At 44.4% G+C, this 10,992-nt stretch overlaps 1 protein-coding gene across 1 annotated transcript; it reads right to left on the bottom strand.

Annotated features, from left to right (window-relative positions):
• Nucleotides 1-3,045: 3,045 nt before the first annotated feature.
• LOC143571188 (uncharacterized) lies at nucleotides 3,046-3,447 on the bottom strand. Its single transcript, XM_077056678.1, has one exon. The coding sequence runs from the start codon at nucleotides 3,445-3,447 to the stop codon at nucleotides 3,046-3,048; it is 402 nt and encodes a 133-aa protein (XP_076912793.1).
• Nucleotides 3,448-10,992: the final 7,545 nt, after the last annotated feature.

Raw genomic sequence — 10,992 nt, 5'->3', positions numbered from 1 at the left:
GCCTGGGGTTATACACCTTGCTGCCCACGACAAGAAGGATCTTCCTATCCTTGACAAGACCAATGATAGTTTTTTGTTTCCTCAACGGACCCGTCAGGAACCTGTGGTTTCTGAGGATTTGTTCACGACAGGTAACATGTTCTTTGCGATCGTCCTTGTGAACGAATTGTTAATATGTAGTCTTGGTGCAGCCTTTGGTCGAAAAAGGAAGGAAGCTTCTTCCGGCAACGCTCCTTTGGTGGTTGCCAGTGGAAAGCAGGATATGAACCCTTCTTCTCCTCCCTCTCCTCCGGCTACAAAGAGGATTCGCCTTCGTGACCGTGTTGCAGTCCGCATGCAGGGCACGCCATGTGCTTCTCTACCTTTTTTTTTGTAGATAGTTTCGATGTCTTCCATAGATTAACTTCTGCCATGTGTTTATGCAGACAACGTTAACCTCCTGGACAGCCCGCCTGCCAAGAATGACCCTAGCAGATTATCTGCTGCTGACAAAGGGAAATCCAAGGAGGGTGCCGCTTCCGATACTATCCGGAAGTTGTCGACCTCGGAATCACCGCTCCTGCCTCCGCCCATTGTTCGTGAAATTGAAAAACCAGCTGGGCGGGTATCGGTACCTCTCCCACCTCCTCATTCCTCGAATAGGGAGGAGGGGGCCCGTACCATGCAAGGGGGTGTTTCCCGGCATGTTCCTGAATGGAATCTAGCTCCCTCATCTCGGTTTTCTGACGGGGAGGTGTGTTTTGATTTCCTCCATGAGGGTGTGCCTCCTGTGGAACGCGAGTACCAGCGCAACCGGGCTCGAGTGTCTCTTAGGAATTCGTATATATACCATCTGGCCAACTTGGTCTCCACGACCCAAGAGATATACCGGGACTGGAATTTTATGGCTAGAACTGGGGGTTGCAGGATAACCTCCTTGAAGAGCTCCGAGCCGAAAAAGAAAAATATCGAATCGAGGCGAACACCCAACGGTGGAAGCTGAGAGATTCTGAACGGACTCTAGATCAGGAGAGGCAATGCCAGGCCACTGCTGCCAAGGACTGGGAAGAGGCATGTCGGTGACAAAATGCTTCAATTGAGTCCGCGCGCGCTCTCGCCCGTTCTCGTGAGGCTGAGCTTGCCAAGTCGGAAGAGGCAAGGCAAGCTCTTGAGTCTCGCCTTGCTTCTCAGGAAGAAGTTCTCAACGCTCTTCATGCTACTGCTGCTGACTAGGACCAGCTTATTGAGGATCTGATCATAGAAAACGTCTGTTTTGTTAGCGAGCAGGGCACACTGAAGTTGGAAGCTGAATAGGCTTCTGCTGATCAAGCGTGGTTAATGACGGAGGGCCTTCCCAAGGTAACAATTCAATTTAACGTATTTGCTTGTGCTAACTCTTGACCTTATAATTTCGTCTATCTAGGTTATCTCACATATTCACGGAGGATCTACCCTAGGAGACTGCCTTGCTGATCTTTTTTGGGCGTCGAGTGATTCGGGTCGCAAGGCAGGTTTTCAGGAAGGCGTAACTTTTGCCAGGGAAGGCCGCTCGTTGGAGGATTTTGAACTCCACGGAGTGGATGTGGATGGGAAATATGATGCACAGATGGAAGCTTTTGACGACTTGCATTTTCCCATCCATGATGCTATCCAAGGTTTTGCTGGAGCCGCGGATGGTGTCATCAACTTCGTAACTTTCTTCAAGACGAAGAATAGTTTCCTTGTATATTTGTCTTGTTCTTGTAATCCCTTTTTTATTGTATATATGACATGGATTTTACATTTTGTCTTGTATGGTTACAATATAAATGTGTGTGCGCTAAATCCGTCATTTATCCAAAATATAGGATTATGATAAGTATTGGCACGCAGGCATATCCGTACAGGAACTAAAATTTTAAAAATGTATAATAATGCGTTAACTATATTCGTATTAACATTAGTTCGAGATAAACGAAATCTGGTATGCAGACCAAAATAACAGGCACGCAGGCCAGCAAAGGGGCACGCAGGCCTAAAAGAAAAATACATTGTTTTAGATATAGCACCTTCACAGTTGTGCGACGTTCCAAGTCCTGGGAACAGGAGTGTCGTCCAATTTTTTCAGCTTGTATGCACCCTTTCCCAGTACTTCATCGATTTCGTACGGGCCTTCCCAGGTTGGTGCTAACTTTCCTGGCGATTCAACATTTGATGCTTCGTTACTTCGGAACACGTAATCGCCTTGGTTATACTCACATAACTTGACTCGCGAGTCATAGTATTTTTGGAGTTGACATTTATATTTGATTTTGCGTATAGCGGCCAACTCTCTTCTTTCTTCCAAAAGGTCTAGGTTTAATCGGAGTTCTTTTTCAATATCGGTAACCAAAAGCATTCGTGCGAATGGTACACCAGCTTTGGCGGGAATCATTGCTTCCGTGCCGTATGTCAGGCTGAAGGGGGTTTGCGAGTTACTGGTTCGATGTGCCCATAGAACATGAGGCAATTCATCTACCCACGCTATTCATTTGGTTCCCAACCGTGCTTTGATGCCTTCTTTGATGCTCCTGTTCGCTTATTGCACTTGCCCATTGGCCTGCGGGTGAGCTACCGACGTGAACACCTGATTAATGTGTAGCTCAGACAACCATTCTTGATGGTTTTTATCAGCGAACTGAGTACCGTTGTCACTGACTATCGTCTGGGGAAGACCAAAAAGGCAAATAATGTATTCTCACATGAACTTTTTGACGTTTGCTGCCGTGATGTGGGCTAGTGGTTAGGTTTCCACCCACTTTGTGAAGTAGTCGATTGCCACGAGCAGGAATTTCACCTGTCCCGGAGCTTCTGGGAATGGTATATGATATCGATGGCCCATTTTTGGAAAGGCCACGCTGAAGTTACCGGCACCAGGTTGTTCTGTGGTCTCAAGGTTTGGGGTGCATGCCTCTGACAAGCATCACACTTCCGGATTCCCTTGACTGCATCCAAGTGCATTCCTGGCCAGTAATATCCGGCGTTCATTATTTTGGCAACAACCATCCTTGGGCCCGCGTGCAGACCACAGATGCCTTCATGGATTTCTCATATTACGTAGTTGGATTCTTCCGCGTATATGCACCTAAGCAACGGGCCAAGGAATGACTTTCGGAATAGAATCCCATCAAGTACTTGGTACCACAACACCGTATGACGGATCTTCCGTGCTTCCGCTTTGTCTTCCGGGAGAGTACCAGAAGACAAGTAGCTCATGATGGGTTCCAAACAGGAACTTGTTACGGTCTGGATGACCAGAACTTGGTGCTGAGGGACGGATGGAGCGTTTAGAACTTCGATTCTAACGTCTCTCCCCATGTGGTCAAAACTTGTGGATGCTCGTTTGCTCAGTGCATCCGCGGGTCGATTTTCACTTCTCTTTATGTGCACAACTTTGCAAGAAGTGAACTGTTGCATGAGGTCTTTTGCTTGAGACAGATATGAGGCCATTGTGTCGTTTTTTGTTTCGTAAGTCCCTGAAACTTGACTTGCTATGAGCATGAATCGACTCGAGCTTCTAAGAATTTGACGCCCAATTTTTTCGCGATCCGCAGACCGGCCAGGAAAGCTTCGTATTCTGCCTCACTGTTGGTACTTTTAAAGTTCAGCTTGATGGCATATGTGAACTCTTGGCCATCTGGGTTGATTAATTTTAAGCCCGCGCTTGAGCCTTCCCCACTGGATGCTCCATCCGTAAATAAGATCCATTTTTTACTTTCATCATTTGGGGTTGGGGGTTGTTGCTCGTACAGGCATTCTTGGACTTTGTCATTTGGTATCTCTGTTAGAAAATCTGCTAAAACTTGTCCCTTTATCACGGGTCTGGGTTTGTACTCTATAGAGTGTTCCCCAAGTTCGATTGCCCACTTGGCCAATCTCCCAGATAATTCGGGTTTTGCCAACACGCTTTTTAGCTTGTAGTCTGTTAGCACGATGACGGGATGACCTTGGAAGTAGAGCTTCAACCTTCTTGCCGCATATACTAACGCGAGAACCAGTTTTTCCAGCATTGAGTACCTGGTTTTGGTGTCCACCAAGGTTCTACTGACGTAATATATAGGCGTTTGTACTGTCTTCCTGTCTGTTTGGAGAACTACCCCTATCGCAATGTCAGATGCGGATAGGTATAACGTGAGAGGTTCTCCGTCCTGATGTGCAGTTAATGTTGGGAGCTCCATAAGACACTTTTTTACTTCGAGGAAGGCTTGTTCTGCTTCTGGTATCCATTTGAAATGTGCCTTTTTCATGCAATTTCGTAAGGCGGACACGAAAGGATGAGATTTGGTTGCATGATTCGAGAGGAACCTATTCAAGGCAACCAACCTTCCGTTCAATGTCTGGACTTCTTTTAACGAGGATAGGGAGGGCATTCGGGAGATTGCCTGGACCTTGTCCGGGTTTGCTTTGAATCCGTCCCCCGTTACGATCACTCCTAGGAACTTTCCTTCTTCCATCCCGAATGAGCACTTTGAGGGATTCAACTTCATGTTGATCTTTCGCAGAGTGGAAAAAAACATCCTCAATGTCTCTCAGCATTTGATCTTCGTCAATGCTTTTTATGACCAAATCATCCATGTAAACTTCAAGGTACTTTCCGATTTGATTGTGGAACATGTTGTCCATCAGACGCTGATACGTGGCACCCGCGTTCTTCAGACCGAATGGCATCATTTTATAACAAAATGAGCCTTGGTCCATACGGAAAGCATTTTTATCTTCGTCGCGGGCTGCCATCCGTATCTGGTGATAACCTTTGTAAGCGTCTAGGAAGCATTTGAATTTGAAGGGCGCGACCGCGTCAACTTTAAGATCGATTTCCGGAAATGGGTAACAATCTTTTGGGCACACCTTGTTCAAGTCCTTAAAATCGATACACATCCGCCATGAACCATTACTTTTAGGGACCATCACTTGGTTCGCAACCCATGTTTGGTATTGGATTTCGCGGATGATCCCAGCACGCAGCAAGTCTTGCACCTTCTCGTTCATGGCCTTTGTTTGCTTAGGTCCCATCTTCCTTTTCTTTTGAACGATCGGTGTATACAGCGGATTGACCCGTAACCGATGTTCTGAAATTTCACGCGGAACGCCTGTCATATCCGAAGGCTTCCAGGCAAAGATATCAGCGTTTTTGATCAACTATTGTTTCAAAAAGACCTGTACTGTTTCTAAGATGGTTGCCCCGATAATAACGGTCTGTTCAGGGTATTCCGAGTTGACAACACATTTCTCAGGCTCCCTTCACAGTGTCTTTTTGGGGACCTTCGCAGGCTTCGAATCTTCCGTTGCATAACAATGTTTGTTGACTCAGATAATGGCTATTCCTGTTTGCGTGGGCACTCCCACCGCACCGTGTGCTGTGGAAGGGTTGGCTTTGAAATCACTGATTGCCTCCTGCCCTAAGATTATGTCATGTTTGGATCTCTCGGGTAGGACGAGGAACTCGACATCCTCGGTCCTCGTATGGATTCCGTCACTTAGAGTAACTGGAAATGTTATGACCCCCTTGGGGTGCATAACTTCATATCCAAACCCGGAAACTGGGGCATGCACCGGCTTCAACTTTGCTTTATCTTCATCGTCCAGCTGCTCGAAACATTGTTCGTACATTATGTCGGATGTGCTTCTCGTATCGAAGAAGACATACTGCGACCGATAATGACCGAACAGAGTTGTGACAATTAGAGGTTGCTTCATGCATGGGCCTCATTTCTGTAACATCCCGAAATTTCAAAGGTAATATTAATTATATTACTTATTAATAGATGGGAAGTTTACTCGGGTTATCAGGAAATAAATAAAAGAATAGGAGTTGGTATGGGTCGGGCTAGTGTCGGGTAATGGAAGTGGGTTATGGACTTGGGTTAATTGAGATAGGTTAAATGAGAATGGGATTTCAGGGATATAAATACCCCCAAAATCCCAAAATATCTCATTTCTCACCAAACTCCCTAACACACACTCCTTACACCCTCAAAACACACACATTCTAACCGATCTAGATTCGAAGCCGAGACCTGAGATTTGTTGATAGATCTGAGTTGGTAAGGTAAGAACTAATCTAACAAAGCTATTATTACTGAAAATGGTTAGGATTGGATGGGTTAACCGGACCCGAAACCCAACTGCCCAAATCGGACCCCTAAAACGTCGATTTTAGGCTGATTTGATGGTTGGGGTTTGTAGGCGCCGATCATACGGTTCCGTGGGTACCAAAATCGAGTTATTTGGCTAAGAAACGAAGGAGTTATGGGCAAACAGATCTGCAGCGCGACAACTTCGCCTGCAAGATCAAGTTCGCCTGATGAACTTCGCCTTCAAGCGTAACTTCGCCTTCAAGCGTAACTTCGCCTAAGGTATAACTTCGCCTACGGCCAAGTTCGCCTAAGGTATAACTTCGCCTGAAGCCAAGTTCGCCTAAGGTTTAACTTCGCCTGAAGCCAAGTTCGCCTAAGGTATAACTTCGCCTGAAGCCAAGTTCGCCTAAGGTATAACTTCGCCTGAAGCCAAGTTCGCCTAAGGTTTAACTTCGCCTGAAGCCAAGTTCGCCTAAGGTATAACTTCGCCTGAAGCCAAGTTCGCCTAAGGTTTAACTTCGCCTGAAGCCAAGTTCGCCTAAGGTTTAACTTCGCCTGAAGCCAAGTTCGCCTAAGGTTTAACTTCGCCTGAAGTGAAGTTCGTTTATAAAATAAATTAAAAACCTAATGGAAAATGTGTTAAGGCAGTTATCGAAAATAAAATTTTTCCAAGCTGACCTGGCAGCTTAACCCCAGCCAGGGGCTCTGCCCCTTGGACCCCGCTAGGGGCTGCCGCCCCTAGAACCCCGCTACCAGGGGCACTGCCCCCGGACCCCCGTTCGTTGTGGGTCATATAAAGATAGAAATGCAACATAAGTAGTAGTAGCTAATTGATACGTGTAAATATTATACAGTTAGCCGTGTACAGCTCAAGAGGGGAATAACTATTAACGGAGAGCGTAACAGTATTCAGGTGAGTTTCTAGCCCCATTCCTTGTTATGTTTTCGGGGCTGTGTGCATACTCGATGTGTTGTTAATACATTTATCCTAAGTGATAAGTGTATGTCATATGTGATATATGTGATGGATATGAATGATTGCTTGTCGGTACGCGAACGATCTTCGGATATTGCGCGTACTGTCAGGTTAAAAATAAAGGTACGAATATTAAATATCGAAGATATATGAACATTACAAATGAATACTTGTCGGGGCGTGAACGATCTTCGGATATTGCACGTATCGACAAGGGGTATGGTTGTTAAATGAATGATGTAAAGAACGCCTAGAGTGTTCTTATGCTATAATGTAATTATTGTATATGTGAAGTATGTGTATACAGGTACACGAATGGTATGTGAGTTCTACGTTCGACATAGTAAGTTAGGATGGCAAATCCCTCTAGCTTCTGTCGGACATAGACTCGGCTGGTGATGGCGTAGTTAAGGACTGCGGGCCTTATACGTAATGTAGATGATAGATGTAAACGTAGATAGGGATGGTGGGCCTTATACGTGTTACAGATAATAGACGACAACGTAGTTAAGGACTGCGGACCTTATACGTATTATAGATAGGCATCAGCATAGGGAAGGACTGTGGACCTTATACGTGCTGTATTTGTGATGTGGTAGCATAGGGGAGGACTGCGGACCTCGTACGCGCTATGAATTAGGTTGCAGCATAGGAAAGGACTGTGGACCTTCTACGTGCGGTATTTGTGATGTGGTAGCATAGGGGAGGACTGCGGACCTCGTTCGTGCTATGAATTAGGTTGCAACATAGGGAAGGACTGTGGACCTTGTACGTGTTGTGGATGTAGGATGGTATAGGGAAGGACTGCGGACCTCGCACGTACCCTAAATGGTGAACATAGGTAAGGACTGTGGACCTTTTACGTGTTCACGACCTTGAGTACAGGTATAGACGGCGGACTATGAACGTACTCTCGGTAGACTGAGGTTAGTGATTGTAGATATGTATGTATGTATGGTAGCAAGTATGTAAGTAGAACAGAAGGGTAACTAGTGAAGTATGGATATGTATCTACGGATATGTATGTATGTGTATGTATTGTATGGCGTTCGATTAACTAGAACTCACTCAGCGTAGCTGACTTTTAGTATGCACGCAGGTGAGCTGATTACAGAGTTAGCATGAGGATGACACACGGCATGGATTGAACGGCTGGCATCTGAGGAAAGAAGTAAAGATGTTTTAAATATAAAGTGTTGTGTTATGGTATCAAAGAAAAGGTTTAACGTTTTGTAACAAATGATTGATGTTTTATATTCCGCGAAAAGTTTTAATAAACTCTGATTTGAAGAGCTATGTTTATGAGTAAATCCGACGCTAAAGTAGGGTTACCGGGTTCGGGGCCTTACAATTTCATTCTTGGAAAAATTACAGACTCGCTTTTCAACTCATCATCATCCACCTCCATCCGCTTAAACTTCCGAGTAGGCCCTCCTTAAATCATGTGAACATTCAAATCTTTGATCTGCTTTCGCGAGGGACCTTTGTCTGCGGGAGTTGTGTTCCTCCATGGGCCTTGCCTCACGTTTTTTAGTAGGTGTTCTAGCTTTCCGGATTTTACGGCGGATTCGATTTCTTTCTTCAAGCTTATGCACTCGTTTGTGTCATGCCCGATGTCTTCGCGAAACATGTAGTGCTTGTTCGGATTCAGGTTCACCCGCTTGATCAGCGGTTGAGGTTTCTTGAATTCGATGTTTTCTATTGTCAGAATCTTGGACGGTGTTTTCTTCAAGGGGGTCCAATGCTGCCGGTCAGACTTACCCGCTGTCCTTTCTTTTTGTTTCTGCTCAATCAATGATCCGACATCAAACTGCTTAGAAGAGGTTTTCGGGGGTTGAATCCTTGACCAGATTGAACCCCTCTCTTCCTTTTTTGACTGGGTGTTTTGAGGTTCAGGTTTTGCCTTTTGCTTCGGCATTTCCCGTCCCAACAACTTTTTTGTGACTGCAAAGACCTTGGCCGCGGATATGATTCCATCCCAAGTCTGAGGCATGCCATCCCGGCCTGTCAAACATCTAACCATCTCTGGGCTCTTTGCATTTACTCGGAACGCTCCTCTTAGCATATCTTCACTGATTCCACCAATATTCACGCTCGCATTGTTGAATCTGGTGATAAAGCTTTCCAGTGATTCGTTATCTCGGCGGACAACACTCAGAATTTTTGAGGGTTCACGAGTATGCTTGCGCTGCTAACTAAAATGCTGTGAGAATTTTGCCACTAGGTCGTCCCAGATTTTAATTTGATCGTCTGGTAACTTTTCAAACCATTCTCTGGCTGCAAACATATGGCACCAATAAGGCAGCGTCCATCCGCTTACTCCGCCCACTGCTGTGAAGTTCAATAAATGATTGCTTGGATCAGTCATCCCATTGTATTTTCCCAAATTGCTTGGAATTTTGATGTTTGTTGGTAAGGGAACAGTGGCTATCCGCGGAATGAACTTTGACTTTTCCGCGAACGCGGCGAGGCGGTATGGCTTGGTGAAATTCTCCTTTGCATCGCTGAAGTATTCAGCATGCTTCACCGATGGTCTGGGACGGCTGGAAGTTTTCCTACCATAGTCCCAGCCTAGGTTTAAAAAAGTGCGCCTGAGGCGAGCCGTGCGAGAGGCGACCTCAGGCAAGGGCCTCTACGGTTTAGGCTAGTCAAGGCTAGCAATGTTCAAAAGGCGAGCCTGATGTCACACCCCGCCTTCGGGCCTAGGCGTGTGACTCATAGTTGGTACCACTTTTGTTAATTTATCAAAGATTGCAGCGGAAAATGTTAATTTAAAATATTTAATTTCATAACAAAGGGATTTAAACACTCTTGATCGTTTTAAAAAATTACTTGTTTAAGAACAAGTTTAATATGTATGCTTCATTACAAAATTAGCTGAGCCACCAGCTGTAAACTATGCCTAGTGTTCTTCTATCTTCACCGGCATATCCATCACTATTTCTTACTCCCGATTACCTGAAAACAGTTTCAAAATACGTCAGCTATATGCGGGTGAATACGCTGACTCAATAAAACATTTTCACAATTCGTAATGACACAACACCAATAGTGTTCAACGACTCAGTGGGTCTCAATCCCATCTCATCGGAACTAAACATACGCACAAACCACATAATCGGACTTACTCGCCCTAGAGACAGTCACTTGCCTCATGGTCAGTATGTATGTAGTGTGCCCACTACAGTACATATATGTAAGGATCCAGACACATGTGTATTTTAGCCTGAATGTTTAGTACTACCTTGTATCAAAACGTTTTAGAGGATTTGAACCAACCCTCATGCAAATATTTCCATAACTCTTTTACATATGGATAACAGTCCATTGTTTCAAAGAGTAAATATCTTTTCAAAATATACAGTACATAGACGTATTCACGTCATAAAACATTTCACACTATAAAAAGGTTTGGACGTATTCACCTTTTGTTGATTTCAAGATTTCTCGCCAACAGATGTCTGATCTTTATCTCGGACCTATAGTACGAGAATAACATTCTATAAATAACTAGATCTACAATCTAGCTATAGACCTTAAGTCTATTTGCATAACATTTACCTTGATATTCATTTCATTTTACAAAACATTTATATGCTACGTTTCTTCATGATGAAGAAACATATATATATCAAGTTTCTTCTTTCATAAGTAATATCTTTATAAAAATAAAGAGCAACATTTCATCAATAATCTTATCTTATGAAAGCTTATATTTCACTTACTTACTTGATCAAGGTATAGACTATACCCTTGACTAGGGTCTAAGCCATTAAATAATAAAAAAATAATAACTTAAGCAGAATCCCTACCTTACGCGGGTATTTTGATTTGCCTAAGCCTTGTACAAGTAGCACTTCTACTTAAACCGTCAGAACCTTGTTTCAAACTCGCTTAATCACTCGACGGAGAGTTAGAACTTCAATTCATGCACGTTTTAAG

Source organism: Bidens hawaiensis, unplaced genomic scaffold (assembly GCF_021521415.1).
Source record: "Bidens hawaiensis isolate Kalapana, Puna unplaced genomic scaffold, B.hawaiensis_p1.1 tig00025206_1, whole genome shotgun sequence".
NCBI lineage: Eukaryota > Viridiplantae > Streptophyta > Magnoliopsida > Asterales > Asteraceae > Bidens > Bidens hawaiensis.
The sequence above is the reverse complement of the archived record's forward strand: the minus strand, read 5'-3'. Positions and strand labels throughout refer to the sequence as shown.

What these genes read in the sequence shown, in the direction of transcription:
- LOC143571188 (XM_077056678.1), bottom strand. Translation starts at nt 3,447, where the DNA reads ATGGCCTCATATCTGTCTCAAGCAAAAGACCTCATGCAACAGTTCACT.